Source organism: Salmo salar, chromosome 14, assembly GCF_965601325.2.
Source record: "Salmo salar chromosome 14, fSalSal1, whole genome shotgun sequence".
Lineage (NCBI taxonomy): Eukaryota > Metazoa > Chordata > Actinopteri > Salmoniformes > Salmonidae > Salmo > Salmo salar.
In genome coordinates, this window is record NC_138304.1 from 30,851,738 (window position 1) to 30,868,757 (window position 17,020).

Here is a 17,020-nt window from a genome sequence, read left to right on the forward strand (position 1 = left end):
GTGCTGGAGGTCTCTCTGCCCCCTACATCCTCTGACTGCTAGACTACACTTCAGTATCCCTGAGAGCTTGGGAGTGTTTGTGTACTGTGTGTGAGAGAGAGAGATTGTGGCTTTGTGTGTGTGTGTGTGTGTGTGTGTGTGTGTGTGTGTGTGTGTGTGTGTGTGTGTGTGTGTGTGTGTGTGTGTGTGTGTGTGTGTGTGTGGGTGTGGCTATAGACAAGTACAAAATCGCCCTCTCTAAAGCCTAGGGTAGGTCTTGGTTTTCAGCCTGACTCTTGTGGTGATGTTTATGCTGATGGTCGTGGTGGTGGTGGAGGTAGGGAAGGTCACCCTAGGCTTTAGAGAGGGCGATTTTGAACTTGTCTATAGCCACACACACAGATAGATAGATATATGTGACTGTGCTGGGGCTGAGACTGCTAAGCCAAAGGTTACTTTTTCATTGATTAAAACATTCCCCTAGGGCCGATGCGTTCGCAGTGTTTGCTAATATAGCATCTAACCGCTGATGTGATTATGGATCACATGATGATGATTCATGACAATCATTGCATTGGAGAGAGAACCACATAAGCACACCAGTGTTTCCCCTATATTCATTTAACAATGGCGGGCAGCTGCTGCTAAATTGTGACCAGCTCTTCCGAAAAACATGATGTATTTGGTCAAACTTTTTCAGTGTCAACTTAAACGACTAAAACCAGATATAAAGTATGTAGAAATTATAATGGAGCTATATTGTTTGATAAGTTATTATTTGGGTATGAGTTAACATAATATGAACTTTTAAAAGTGAGATTTTCAATGGACAGTTACTTTAAAACTGTTCATTTTCTCTCAGCCCCATGGCAAAATGTGTAGAATTGCAGGAAATTAGCTTTAAAACAGGAACATTTTGTCTCAGCAGAGGAGGGCATCAAACTATTTTTGTCATAGACCACGTCATTGGCCACGTCCACTACCAACCCCCCAACCCCTCCCACCCCCCTTCACTAACTTTGCCACCTCTGCTAAAAAATGTCCTAGGGGAAACCCTGACACGTGGCCCAATAAACTGGTGAGATTGACTTCTATATTCTATCATAGATTTGATTGCTACCAATGTTCCCTCTAAACAGTGCGCGGGCGCACAGTAGCCCGAGACTGCCGCGTAGCTCCAATGGACTGCCGTGCAGAATAAATACTGTATCAACCCACAAAGAGAAGCCCTAGATTAAACTTCACTAAACTTTTTAGAGTGTTCCCTGTTAGTTAACACAATCAACGTTTCACTTTACTGTGGCAATTGTGATCGAATCAACTCAATATTAGCCACTTTCAATGCAACATCCCGAAACAAAACAAACTATGCAAGAGATTTTGTTGTAGGCAGAATGCATTGGAGTAGGATTCTATTGCATTGACACGCACCACACAGCTCGTACTCTACACAGACCGTGCGGCATAACTAATCAGAGCTGCAGTAGGCCTATATGCAAATAGACCATATATGGATCTGTGCCATTTACTTTGACCTGGACAGTGTTTACAGCAGGACATGCGTTTGTTTTGAGATCAAAGCGAGAGCTGCGTGTAGCCACGTGTGCACATTTTGTTCACATCCTTTGGTAGTTAGTGAGTCATTACCCCAGTTATAGATCATTTGTAGTCATCAATAGGGGAGGGATTGCTTCCTACAGGAGCACAAAATGTGTACATTTCTAGACATCTTTCAAAAGCAAGTCAGATAAAGAGCTTTTTTTATGTCTTAAAGGGGCAATGTTGCATTTTGAGACAGGCTTAAATAAGCTAAATAGCTAATAGGCAGAGGGTAGCATCATTTGTCTGATTCTCTGTAATAATGGTATGGAAATAATAATGCATTTTATTTTGTAAAGTGTTTTCTTGCATTAAACATCACCACCATTTTCAGTCACCTCCTTGTCAATTGTTTTTGATGATAGGACACTCTGGTGTGCCTAGATTATGGTTAAATAGCCTACATGGCAACTGTTAAAACTGTAACTTAAAGCGGGTACAGCCTCAGTGTTCACAGTAAACACCCGCTGGAAGTTGCACAGAATTTTCACAAAGTTCAAGCAGACCTGCAATTTGCTCAGTGATGAGAAAAATTAGAGGGAACATTGATTACTACCATAATCATCCAGGCCAAAGCAACAACTGTCCATACAATCACATAGAAAACAACACAGACATCTAGGGTCAATCAGAGTCGTCTAAAATGGACATGATTACCCATGATGGTCTTCCTATTTCTATTTAAAAGCTACTGTGGCCAATCCCCTTGTTTATCTGGCCTGGACAAGTGTACACTTCTCTTTAAATGAGTGGCACGTGTGACCAATGGTGTTATTAGAATCACATACCTGCAGGAGTCACTGTGGTAAATGAGCATCAGTGCCCTAACAATGCTGTTTTAAAAACTCTCACTAAATCATCCCCTGTAGAAGTTTAATTTGAAACCACAAAATGCCTTCATTGTTGCTGCTGCTGCTGTTGGCCCACTGCACTCACACCAATTTGACATAACTGTAAAAATGTGCGTTTAATCTGGAGGCTTATAAAAGAATGCACTTGCCTTTTATGTGATGTTTCGGAGAGGTGCTTTTGAAATGGGCAGCTAATTTGTTCTGTATATGACTGGAGGAAAAGACAATGTATTTTCAGATGGTGTCTTGGTTGAACAAAGAGGCTCATTGTGCTGTACTTAAAAGGCATTCATTAACAATAAGAGTCCACAATGTATGAAGATCAGACAATGCAGACTTCAATAATTCAACCTAAAAATTGGAGAGAGAGATAGAGCAAGACAGAGAGTTTAAATGTGAGTCTGTGCACTCTAGCCAATTAACACCATTCCAGCTAGTGAGAAAGAAAGACTTTCACAGGTTATGACCATTGAACTGAACAGAAACACATAATCCAGTACTGAGAATGAGGCTAGAAATACGTTTGAGCCTTGTTTCTCCTCATCTCCCTGTTCTCTCTCTCAATTACACACTTGATTACATAACCACATCACACGGCCTCTCTCATCTACAGAACATTGACTGAATGGCAGGATCTTTGAAGCCTAGAGACAGATGCTCCCTGTTCTCTGAATCACCACTAGGGGTGCACTGCAATGCACTCCCCTCTGGTTGGATGACAAAGATACAGCCATAAACATCGCCGCTGCCGCCACAAGGAAGCTGATTGAAATCAGTCTTTATGAGGAGCTATTCTGCATCTGTTGTGTGTGGCGCCGCTACTCACTGACCGTGTTGAGTATATGATTGTGCTCCCCTTTAAATTGACACATTACGTTTTAATTAGCAAGCATCCATCCCAGTCTCCCGGAACACCTGCTACAATTTAGGGAACAAATCATCTGTGAATGCTCCGGCACGGCTAATACGAGGAAGGAATTAGATGCCGGGGCGGAATTGGAATTAGAACATTCCACATTCCAGAATGCTACCCGAAGTCACAAATAATCAAGAAACATTAGAGAGAGAGAGGAGAGGGTGGAAAAGAGAGGATGTGTGCGGAGGTGTTGGACGTACCTGTTGGCTCTGGCCTATAGGGGGTGTTAATCTCACTTGGGTCTGCCATTGCTGCTGATTGGTCTCGTCCCTGGCCACGATCACGAGGGGCACCGCCCGGAGGGTGGACACGGTCAAGGGCCTGAGGGCGTAGACCACCCCGTCAGCCTCTATATGGAAGTCGGACGGGTTACTGCACTCGAACTGCACCAGTCCACCTTGGCCGCAGTTCACAAACTTCACTGTAAGAGAGAAGGAGAGAAGAGACAGAACATGAGATTGAAGCTGAGGCAACCAGGGAGAGAGAGACAGAAAGACAGTGAGTAGACACTCAGACAGACAGATGCACATCCAGATAGACAGGGACCCTCCTCCCACACCACTCCCAGACTGTGTGGTATAGTCCACAAAGGTTCTCCAATTCCTCCTAAAACTCATACATAATGTATTTCAAGCTGTGCCCCAAAAGTATTGTTTAAAACTGGTGCAGTAGAAAGAGAGAAGGAGAATGTGAGAGAAAAGAGAAAAAGAAAGAAAGCAAAAGGGAAATGATACACCCCTGAAGGGCACTTGCTGAATCACACCGAATATATCTAAAATACCCAAACATTGTTTTTTAAAACTGATGTGCCAATTAGACTGTGGCTAAATGCATTGTTGTGTCTGGGTAAATAGAAGCACCAGCTTAAATAAATAAGAGAGGAATCATTTACATAGGTTCCAGACTTTTTCTAATGCTTTAAGCTCAAGACGTTGCATGCCAGCTTCTCCCCAATAACAAACATGGATGCTTTGCCGTGGTCGGCTAGCAATCCTGACTCTCAGGGAGTGAGAAGTGTGTGATGTTTATTTCATCAGTGTGTACACATACATATACACACAGCTGTAGTGACACACACACACACACACACATACACAGCTCCCTGGAGCTCTAGTACACAGTCCCAGAGCAATTCAGTGGCAGTGGTCTAACATTGGTTCATGTTTCAGGTGAGTGACAGTGCATCTCAAACACCACACCTACACACACACACACACACACACACACACACACACACACACACACACACACACACACACACACACACACACACACACACACACACACACACACACTTCTACACGTTTAAACACACATAAACAAACGTCTATGCACACACACACAGAGAGAGAACAGAAAAACAGCCAGACATACAGATAATACTGAAACTCCTCCAAGCTAAAGAGATCAGATGTAAAGATATATAATTTCTGTGTAGGCTGCGCCGATGCCATTTTAAATTATTAAACCAAACGGCAAATTACTTAACAAAAGCCTTGAAGAAGGACATCTAATCTCCCATTCTTGTATTACCTTAAGGACAGACAGAGCTACAGAGAGCTGCGATTTCAGTGGGTCTTTACACTGGGAGCACAGCAGTGGGAGGGAGCACACCTCATGTGGGCCTGTGGAGAGAGGTTGAGCCCTGGCTCTGAACAAGAACTAAGGTTTAACCCCTGGCCCTATTGACGGGGTGCTGATCAGGGATGTTGGAGTGTGAAAAGCAAAATAGGAGCTACAATTCTTTGGTGCACGCACGCACACACACCGAAATAGAATTCACCACCTACTAATAACAACCTTTCAGTGACAGAAAGAATTAACACTGTCTTGCTAGTTAAACTAAAGAGAAAGTATATTGTGTTCACTTGCATCCAGCTCTCAAAATAATACACAACATGTACAAGATCCTTTCTACAGTGGCTTGCGAAAGTATTCACCCCCCTTGCATTTTTCCTATTTTGTTGCCTTACAACCTGGAATTGAAATAGATTTTTTGGGGGGTTGTAATCATTTGATTTACACATGCCTACCACTTTGAAGATGCAAATTTTTTTTTATTGTGAAACAAACAAGAATTAAGACAAAAAATAGCGTCCATAACTATTCACCCCCCCAAGTCAATACTTTGTAGAGCCACCTTTTGCAGCAATTACAGCTGCAAGTCTCTTGAGGTATGACTCTATAAGCTTGGCACATCTAGCCACTGGGATTTTTGCCCATTCTTTAAGGCAAAACTGCTCCAGCTCCTTCAAGTTGGATGTGTTCCGCTGGTGTACAGCAATCTTTAAGTCATACCACAGATTCTCAGTTGGATTAAGGTCTGGGCTTTGACTAGGCCATTCCAAGACATTTAAATGTTTCCCCTTAAACCACCCGAGTGTTGCTTTAGCAGTATGCTTAGGGTCATTGTCCTGCTGGAAAGTGAACCTCCGTCCCAGTCTGAAAACTGTGGAAGACTAAAACAGGTTTCCCTCAAGGATTTTCCTGTATTTAGCAGCATCCATCATTCCTTCAATTCTGACCAGTTTCCCAGTCCTTGCCAATGAAAAGCATCCTGACAGCATGTTGCCACCACCATGCTTCACTGTGGGGAAGTTGTTCTCGGGGTGATGAGAGGTGTTGCGTTTGTGCCAGACATAGCGTTTACCTTGATGGCCAAAAAGCTACATTTTAGTTTCATCTGACCAGAGTACCTTCTTCCATATGTTTGGGGATCTCCCACATGCCTTTTGGCAAACACCAAACGTGTTTGCTTATTTTTTCTTTAAGCAATGGCTTTTTTCTGGCCACTTCCATAAAGCCCAGCTCTGTGGAGTGTACGGCTTAAAGTGGTCCTATGGACAGATACTCCAATCTCCGCTGTGGAGCTTTGCAGCTCCTTCAGGGTTATCTTTGGTCTCTTTTTTGCCTCTCTGATTAATGCACTCCTTGCCTGGTCTGCGAGTTTTGGTGTGCGGCGCTCTCTTGGCAGGTTTGTTGTGGTGCCATATTCTTTCCATTTTTTATTAATGGATTTAATGGTGCTCCGTGGGATGTTCAAAGTTTCGGATATTTTTTTATAACCAAACCCTGATATATACTTCTCCACAACTTTGTACCTGACCTGTTTGGAGAGCTCCTTGGTCTTCATGGTGCCCCTTGCTTAGTGGTGTTGCAGACTCTGGGGCCTTTCAGAACTGGTGTATATATACTGAGATCATTTGACAGATCATGTGACAATTAGATTGCACACAGATGGACTTTATTTAGGGGGATGAATACTTTTTCAAGGCACTGTATTCTGGAACATAAAGCACAATGGCTAAATCACCACAGCAGGTGACGGAGCCATTTTCCCAATGGCAAAGTATTGTGAAATTGTGAAAATGGGCAAAGCGTAAAGAGAGGGGAAAAACATTCACTTGATCAGATTGTTGACTTTCACAGTGGACACAAAGTTATCCAGTGAAGTGTACCTTACTGAATAACCACCATGTCCTCACAAAAAGAGGCCCGAAATACAGGCCTTTTCTATGTATAAAAAAAATTAAAACAGAAGAGAGTAGAGAGACACCTAGAGATAGATAGAGAGAAGAGAGAAAATAATGAGGGTTCTAATCAATGAATACTGTAGAAGCACTGAGCCTTGTTGGTTGAAAATAAAACACTGAACTAAAATGTATTCAGAGGGTTCTCAACAAGTTGAATGAAAATAAATCCTGCTTTACTTCATCACGTTCGTAGAGAGGGAGGGAGAAACTGTTGAAAGGACCCTAGGTGCGACCCGTTACACTGTGCTACAGTTAAAGCATCGCATCTGCAAAACAAAGCCATAGCAGTGCACTGATCTGCTGCACCTGAGGAATTGCCATTCATCTAAATATTGATGAAAAGCACACAAAGGTGTCTCAGAGAGTGGCTCGGCATTGTGGGGGAAAGAAGCAAAGTGAACACTATGCAATTAAGATATACAAGAATCAACAGAGGAGTATCTATCCTATGCCTATATGCTGGAACACACCAAGTGCCTATATATTGACCATCTGCACACTGCTCAGAGCAACCTCATCCAATTCGTTTTTTTCTGTCTGTTTGAACCTGGCAAGCCAACTTCAGAGCGCGATGTGACCTTGGTTAGCTGAAGTTGTTTCCTTCCAGCCTTCAGGCAATCACCTCCACAGCACTAGTCCGTCTGATGCTCAGACACATACAGAATACACAGAGAAGTGTCAGAACGGCTCAGCTCACAATGACAGCTTCTACAGGGTGGATGAGACTTGAGAGACAGCATATCGTTGAAGGGAGAGGTGGCACAATCTACTTCACACACTCTATTCTTAAATTAGGTATATTGATTGGTTGGCTAAAGTGCTTTGTGCTTTGTTTATTATGGCCTATAAGATCAAACAGATGATAGATCTAATGAATGTTTTAATCTAAATCACCCCAAAACCAAGTACTGTACACATTCTATATGTATGCACCTGGATGGAACATACGCAGATTTGTGTAGTGAGCACACAGTTTGAGAGAGAGAGTGAGAGAGAGAGAGAATGAGAGAATGACTGGGTGGGTGGGATTGACCTCTTTATATTGCTTCATCTTAATTAGCATTTATGGGGCTGCTCTAGCTGCTGAGCCTAGTCGGTAGCTCAAATATATTTTTCTTCAATTGAAGGATACATGCAAGCAAGGCTGCAATGTTGCTCCCTGTGTGTGTGTGTGTGTGTGTGTGTGTGTGTGTGTGTGTGTGTGTGTGTGTGTGTGTGTGCGTGTGCGTGCGTGCGTGCGTGCGTGTGTGTATTCTCTCGTGGACAGACTACATAAACATAAATGGTTCCGTAGATCTGTCATGATACAATGGAATGCGTGAGATAACAAGCACCATTAGGTCTTGGATTTCGGAAGGAGATAGGACGGTTGGTGCAGATGGGACAGTTGCAAAGAGAGAAGGTAGAGCTTTTCTTTCCGGTTCCGATCCTCATTGTCTCTCTTCTCTTAACACGCATGGACCCAGAACTTAATTGAGCATCTGACCAATTACGCAAGACTTTAGTTCTGTGTTAACTGATATTAGTGTGTATGTAATACCATGGGTTAGCCTACACTCGACTGCAGTGGTTTCCTTGTGAGTCTTTGTGGCACCGAGGCCTGTTGTTTGGCTGCTGAGCTGAGCTCCTGTTCCCTAGCTCAGTCTGAGATTTGGCCATATGAACACCTCTGGGAGGCCCTTCAGCAACCAGGCGCCATGGCAATCACTGTGCAAATTCCCAGCAGGCAGCACAAATTCCAATAATAATGAATGGGGATGTCCAGCGTGTGTCTATTCATTTATCATGGCCAGCTCCCCAACCCCCATCTCCCAGCCCCCAAGCTCCCATAGCCCATAGGAGACCAGAGCAGCATTTACTGTACTAACCCTGGATGTTCCAGTTTATCTGCAGTATATCTAGATTTATTAGCTCCCGGAGGTATAACGAAACTGAAAGAGATCCTTGCTGCCACCACCACCACCTCGGCATATCAGACATGTCGTCATGGCCACAGGGCCAGGGAGATAAAGGCCTTTGGTTTGGACAGAAACGCCGATGCAGCAGAGAGAGGGGTATATACTGCTGCTGCTGCTACTGCTGCTGCTGGGGGGGGGGGAAGAAAGCGGGCCAGTCAGCAGAAAGGCCAGTCCAACTAATGCCCCACGCCGGGGCCCAAAATTACCTCCGACTCAACGAGCCCATTCACAGGCTTATAGAAACCCTCATAGCTGACTAACAACACATAAACCACAGCTAACCTTCCCAATGTGTCACTCTTTTGTCTGTCTCCATCACGTGCTGCTGCTTATAGAGAGGCACAAATACAGAGAGCAGATAGAGAGAGAACAGAGAGACAAAAGAAAGAGAGAAGGATAAATTATTAGGTAAATTTGCAGCGTTCTCGAGAACGTAACAAGGGACAATCATTTTAAAAAAAAAACTCAATCAGATGCAGCATATCTCAGTGGGAACACATAAAGAGGCTGTCCATGGTAGCCTAACGTCGAGAGAGTACATCAAATGTTCCAGCCTATACCTTTTTATGCCTGTCTGAAAATCCAAATCCAGTAAGCGAGTAAAAAGCTCAAGGTCCCTGTAATGAGCAGTAAATGTGACAAGGCTGAAGCACCACGTCATGTGGTTCGTCCTGATATTTCCATCATTCATCCCCAGCTGGTGATGTCACTGACAGGTGTGAAATACTCAGCATAGGTGTTTCATCAGTCACCTAACAGAAATGCAGACCCCGGCGAATGCTCCAGAGGCAATTCCATCGGGCAAATGCCTGGACGCCACTGACAAAATGCATTATTCACGAACACAGTTCACCAAATCTAGTTCATGCTCTTACGCTGGCCCTAGCTGACTGCATTGGGGATGAGGAAATGCAGTACAGAAAATAGGATCAAAATTAGCTATGCTCGGTAGAACGTACATGCAAGAGGACGTTGATTACGAGATGGTCGCTAAACTGTAGCTGATCCACGTCGCACTTCAGTGTCTTAATTCAAATTAAAGTGCTAAGAAATTCACTCTGCTATTGGAAAATATAGCAGGGGCTAAATGAATGAATGGCAATTCATGTGACATGAAATGTCATGTGAAATTAGGACTGTACACTATATACACCGAACGAACAATACATTAGGAACACCTTCCTAATATTGTCTGGATGTCCTTTGGGTCATGGATAATTCTTGATAAAAACGGGAAATTGTTGAGAATGAAAAACCCAGCAGCGTTGCAGTTTTTGACACACTTAAACTGTTGCGCCTGGCACCTACTACCATACTCCATTCTAAGGCACTTAAATCTTTTGTCTTGCCCATTCACCCTCTGAATGGCACACATATCCAATCCAAGTCTCAATTGTCTCAAGGCTTAAAAATCCTTCTTTAACCTGTCTCCTCGCCTTTATCTACACTGACTGAAGTGGATTCAACAAGTGACATCAATAAGGGATCATATCTTTCACCTGGATTCAGCTGGTCAGTCTATGTCATGGAAAGTGTATTCCCTGATTGCACCTCGTCTTTTCTACTATGGCGTAACACCCTTCACAATATTTCATCCTATAATTAGCCAATTATTATATAAAATCAAAAGGAACACCATAATAATGCTTTTAAAGTATCATAGCTGGATACTACCCATAATTATGCATGCCTGTGTACTTCATTCACATGTAGGTGGTGTTTAAGCATTTACTATGAATACATTTTATACAGCCTCAAGGGTAATTAGCAAACAACTAAGCCTCTTTAGCTTAGTTTTTTCTCAAACTCTTTTTACCATCTGGGGGCTATATTGAGTAGCTTGGATGAATAAGGTGCCCAGAGTAAACTGCCTGCTACTCAGGCCCAGAAGCCAGGATATGCATATTATTAGTAGATTTGGATAGAAAACACTCTGAAGTTTATAAAACTGTTTGAATGATGTCTGTAAGTATAATAGAACTCATATGGCAGGCAAAACCTGAGAAAAATCCAACCAGGAAGTGGGAAATCTGAGGTTTGTAGTTTTTCAAGTGATTGCCTATCCAATATACAGTATCTGTGGGGTCATATTGCACTTCCTAAGGCTTCCACTAGATGTCCACAGTCTTTAGAACATTGTTTCAGGCTTCTACTGTGAATGGGGACAGAATAAGAGCTATTGGAATCAGGTGTCTGGAAAAATGGCATGAGCTCAGTCATGCGCACGGCCGTGAGAGCGAGCTGAGTTCCTTTTCCTTTCTGAAGACAAAGGAATTGTCCGGTTGGAATATTATTGAAGATTTATGATAAAAACATCCTAAAGATTGATTCTATACATCGTTTGACATGTTCTACAAACTGTGATGCAACTTTTTTGACTTTTCGTCTGGACTTAGTGCATGCGCCTTCTGCATTTGGAATAGTGAACTGAACGCACGAACAAAAAGGAGGTATTTGGACATAAATATGGACTTATCGAAACAAAACAAACATTTATTGTGGAACTGGGATTCCTGGGAGTGCATTCCGATGAAGATCATCAAAGGTAAGTGAATATTTATAATGCCATTTCTGACTTCTGTTGACTCCACAACATGGCAGGTATCTGTATGGCTTGTTTTGGTGTCTGAGCGCTGTACTCAGATTATCGCATGGTGTGCTTTTGCCGTAAAGCTTTTTTGAAATCTGACACAGCAGTTGCATTAAGGAGAAGTGTATCTTTAATTCTATGTAAAACACTTCTATCTTATATCAACGTTTATGATGAGTATTTCTTTAACCTCTCTGGGCTAGGCGGGACGAATTCGTCCCACCTACGTAACAGCCAGTTGAATCCTGTGGTGCGATTTTCAAAACCTTTGAAATGCTATTACTTCAATTTCTCAAACATATGACTATTTTACAGCTATTTAAAGACAAGACTCTCGTTAATCTAACCACACTGTCCGATTTCAAAAAGGCTTTCCCATGAAAGCAAAACATTAGATTATGTCAGCAGAGTACCAAGCCAGAAATAATCAGACACCCATTTTTCAAGCTAGCATATAATGTCACAAAAACCCAGAAGACAGCTAAATGCAGCACTAACCTTTGATGATCTTCATCAGATGACAACCCTAGGACATTATGTTATACAATACATGCATGTTTTGTTCAATCAAGTTCATATTTATATCAAAAACCAGCTTTTTACATTAGCATGTGACGTTCAGAACTAGCATACCCCCCGCAAACCTCCGGTGAATTTACTAAATTACTCAGGATAAACGTTCACAAAAAGCATAACAATTATTTTAAGAATTATAGATACAGAACTCCTCTATGCACTAGATATGTCCGATTTTAAAATAGCTTTTTGGTGAAAGCACATTTTGCAATATTCTAAGTACATAGCCCAGGCATCATGGGCTAGCTATTTAGACACCCGGCAAGTTTAGCACTCACCAATATCAGGTTTACTATTATAACCTAACATAATCATATGGTATGCTTTTGCCTTTTTGAAATCAGACACTGTGGCTGGATTAACAAGAAGTTAAGCTTTAAAATGGTGTATAATACTTGTATGTTTGAGGAATTTTAATTTTGAGATTTCTGTTGTTTTGAATTTGGCGCCCTGCAATTTCACTGGCTGTTGTTGAGGTGGGACGCGTCCCACATATCCCAGAGAGGTTAAGAATCTAAAAACCCATTTATTGTGAGGGAGATGAGGCTTGAGCAGCAATAACCCTGTGTTCTGTAAAATGAAACTCTCGAGAGAAAGTAAACAGTTTACAGTTGTTGTCTGGATGGTAGGATGATGAGGTTGGGCTTTGCCAGACTTCAGCCTCGCTTGAAGGGGTTTTACTAATGCAGAGCACTTCAAACACCATGGAGAGCCATGTGTTTAAGGCTCTGACTAAAATATGTACAGGATTCACATGAAAGAAACATGGGGAAATGTCGACTTTCTCCAATAATGGCTTTCTGCAAAATAAACTTGCGAAAAGGCTATGAAGTCACACGGGCTACGCTATAGCCAGCAGCCTTACATTCTTATGGTGACCAACACCCACAACAATTATGTGTTATTGCAGAAGACATAGTCCCCTCCTGAAACAGAGGCTTCAACTAAAGGATGAAAACACACTAACAAATTGCATTGATACCACCTTTCTTTATCATGCTCGCCCACACTGGCACAAACGCACACAAAGAAACACAACCAGCACAAGCAGCATCATCATAGCAGCGAGCAGCAATATCCTATGCAGGTCCCTTTTAATCTCAGATAGACTGACCCATGGGCTCTTTGGATATGCTAAACAGACCCCCCCCCCTTCCCCCATCCGTCCCGAGGGAATAAAACTAGCCTTCTTCCATAAATGAGATTCTCTCCTGTTCTCCTTTCTCTTTACACTTAACATTTCTCTCACATCAGCATATGACCATTTGCTCTCTTGGGGGCTAGCGGACCTGTCTGACAGTCGTTGTATTGGGAGGACAATAACAAGGTAAGATGATCGACTGCCTGCCAGTGCCCAACAGCCACCTCCATTTACTTCACTGTGAGGGAGATGCATCTAGCTTCTCTGGATCTGGCCCATTAAGGTACAAAGGCCCTGTGTTGTTCTGGCTAACCTGCAGAAATTAGTCTTAGCTAGCTATATCTCCTCTGGGTTACAGTATCGTCATCATAATATGAAGGGGTTGTATTGTCATTGTGAAGAATCTGAAGCGAATCAAAGGGTTGTTAGCTGTTGTGTTCTAACTGCTGTTTTCTACAGCTAGCATGTCAAAATTAGCCTTAGTCTTCTCCTTGTTAGGCTACATCATCATATGAGAACCTCTTATTATGAAGGCTGAAGAGCTTTTGAAGTGCTTTTAGTCACAGAATGAAATGCTGCCTGTTAGCTGATGCTAGACGAGGAAAGTTCTGACTGGTCTAAATGGGTCACTGTGAAAGACTCAAGGAGATACCACATATTTAGAAGTCCATCAGTCTTTGTTGGGTAAATTCGATTATTCTAGTGTGTGTTTTCTGGTGCCATATCGTCTCGTGCCTAGCATCTCGCTGGATTACTGTGTCATTGGAGCCAACAGCTGATAACGGCTAAGCTACATCCTTCTATACTAATCAGCAACATAGCTACTGGGATTTGGGTTCTGCGAGCGGAGCGATCAGGACGGCCGCTTGATACAGCGGCTCAGGCTTTAGGATGATATTAAACTAACCACATTATTAACAGGATGTCAAGTAGCTCCCTACAGCTCTTTATGAAGACTTTAGCATGGCTAGCTAGTAGCTAACTCAATGCTTATACATACAGGTTAATGGAGAATATCAGATAAATACGACAATATTACACTCGTTTTAACTGCTAGGGAGCAAACACTTCTTACCACTGTCTTTCATTCTGCTTAGAAGTGTCCTGAGTTTCTTCTTACCACGTGAAACGGTCAGATCACGCTTTGAAGGAATAATACCCACTTCTTTGAAGGAGATCACCAGTAGCATACCATAACCGCTAGCATGTTTCACATCTCCTTCGCTCTCTCTGAGATCAAAGCGAGATAATGAAAACCTATTTCTTTGAACAATAAAACTGTAGTTTTAACTGTAAACAATTATGGGGCTAACAGAGGGGTTAGTGTGTGTGTCCATATAAAACCACTGTAACCTCTCCTCCTCCCGTTGGAATCTATCTGACTGTAGCTGCCTGGGCCGGCACTGCCAAGAACCCTTCGGACAACGTTAAATCAATGTTATTAGAAATAAAACTGTTTAACTTTGTGTCTTTAACAGCCGTCCTTTAGCTCCCCCTCCCATAAAGGTCATCCAGTTTTAATTGCTCTCTACCCTTGTTCAATTTTTAACTACTGAACATTGCTCACTTTGTCCAATCTGCAGGCTAACAGCCTTCCATGAGAGAGGGATGGAGGGAGTGAGGGAAGGAGGGAAAGAAGAGGAGGGCAAGGAAAAGCAATCTATGTGAGGATAGATCCCAGAGGGGCGGATCCTAAGATGCCTTTTCAAAATCAGATTATGAATAATAAGCCACTTTCCGTGTCCACATTCATTGGACCTTACTGCAGCAGCGTGTATAACCAAGGTTAATTCCCAGTGATCATACAGTTAAAACCTCTTGGGGCTAGGGGGCAGTATTGAGAATTTTGAAAAAAATATGTGCCCATTTTTAACTGCCTCCTACACCAACTCAGAAGCTAGAATATGCATATTATTGTTCAGGTTTGGATAGAAAACACTCTGAATTTTCTAAAACTGTTTGAATGGTGTCTGTAAGTATAACAGAACTCATATGGCAGTCAAAACCCTGAGACAAATTCTGACAGGAAGTGGATACCTGATGTGTTGAATTACCTTTAAGCCTATGCCATTGAAACACACAGGGGCTTATTAATTGTTGAGCACTTCCTATGGCTTCCACTAGATGTCACCAGTCTTTACAAAGTGTTTTGAGTCTTATACTGTGAGAACTGAACGAACAAGAGCCTTGGAACGGTGGTGGCCGATTAGACTCTGGCGCGCGAGTTCATGTTGGGTACTCTCGTGCCAAAACATTTTAAAAGAGAATGCAAACGTCCGCCTTGAATATTATTCATGTTCTGGTTAAAAACGGCACTAATGATTTATGCTATACAACGTTTGACATGTTTGAACGAACGTAAATATTTTTTTTCCCCTCGTTCATGACGAGAAGTCCGGCTGGCATAGATCATGTGCTAACAACACAGAGCTTTTTGGACATAAATTATGAGCTTTTTCGAACAAAACTACATTTGTTATGGACCTGGGATTCCTGGAAGTGACATCTGATGAAGAGAATCAAAGGTAATGGATTATTTACATAGTATTTTCGATTTTAGATCTCTCCAACATGGCGGTTAGTCTGTATCGCAAAGCGTATTTTTCTGGGCGCAGTGCTCAGATTATTGCAAAGTGTGATTTCCCAGTAAGGTTATTTTTAAATCTGGCAATCCGGTTGCGTTCAAGAGATGTATATCTATAATTCTTTGAATGACAATATAATATTTTACCAATGTTTTCGAATAGTAATTATTTAATTTGTTGAGCTGCTTGACTGGCGGTTATTGGAGGGAAACGATTTCCTCAACATCAACGCCATAGTAAAACGCTGTTTTTGGATATAAATATGAACTTGATAGAACAAAAAATGCATGCATTGTCTAACATAATGTCCTAGGAGTGTCATCTGATGGAGATTGTCAAAGGTTAGTGCATCATTTTAGCTGGTTTTCTGCTTTTGGTGACGCCTGTCTTTGAATTGACAAAACATTACACACAGCTATTGTCAATGTACTCTCCTAACATAATCTAACTTTATGCTTTTGCCGTAAAGCCTTTTTGAAATCGGACAACGTGGTTAGATTAAGGAGATGTTTATCTTTCAAAGGGTGTAAGATAGTTGTATGTTTGAGAAATTTGAATTATGACATTTAATTGTTTTCAAATTTGGCGCTCTTGATATTTCACCTGTTGTTGATTGGGTGTACCAGGGGTGGGACACTTGCGTCCCACATAGCCCATAGAGGTTAAGGGAAACACATTTGTCCAACGTTATACAGCTTTCTGCATCCCTTTCAGCTGGGCTACAGTACTGTTAAAGTGCCATTACTTCTGAGGCACTGAGAATTTGACACAGGTCAGCCTTGGAATGGAAGGCTGGGAAAAATTCAGGAAATACTGTGCCATCAATGGAAAAGAGCAATATACAATAGAAATACAATTTTGTCAAAGTTAATGAATGTGAAATGAACTTTAGATTCACTGTCAACATAAAATGATGTCATTATTTCACTCACAAAACATATTGAAACAAACAGACACCCACACAAACAAAAATAGAGCCAACAGTCTCACTCTCACATACAGACACACGGCACCACTGACATCCAATTTTCTAAAACATGGAAAGAAGTGAAAAGCTTTTACCCTTAACTCTGCACTGAAATAACTGAAATCACCTTTTGAAAACCACTCTGGTACAATATAAGGGCCATTACTGAGTCCACTCAGATGGAGTAACACGGTAAAAGCAACAACAAAAAACTATAAACATGGTAAAAGCAGTTCAAACAGGTCCTATACCTGTATAAGACCTTACTTTAATATACCAGTACTCTAACTGCACTCAGAACATGGGGCTCTCATATAAAACCTTG

At 42.0% G+C, this 17,020-nt stretch overlaps 1 protein-coding gene across 1 annotated transcript in view; it reads right to left on the bottom strand.

The window, feature by feature from the left end:
• Positions 1–17,020, bottom strand: part of LOC106569171 (cadherin-2) — a 114,436-nt gene that overhangs the window by 38,380 nt on the left and 59,036 nt on the right. The window contains exon 3 of the mRNA XM_014140224.3: positions 3,546–3,766. Within this exon, the coding sequence (XP_013995699.1) occupies positions 3,546–3,766 (221 nt within the window). The remainder of the gene's footprint in view (positions 1–3,545; positions 3,767–17,020) is intronic.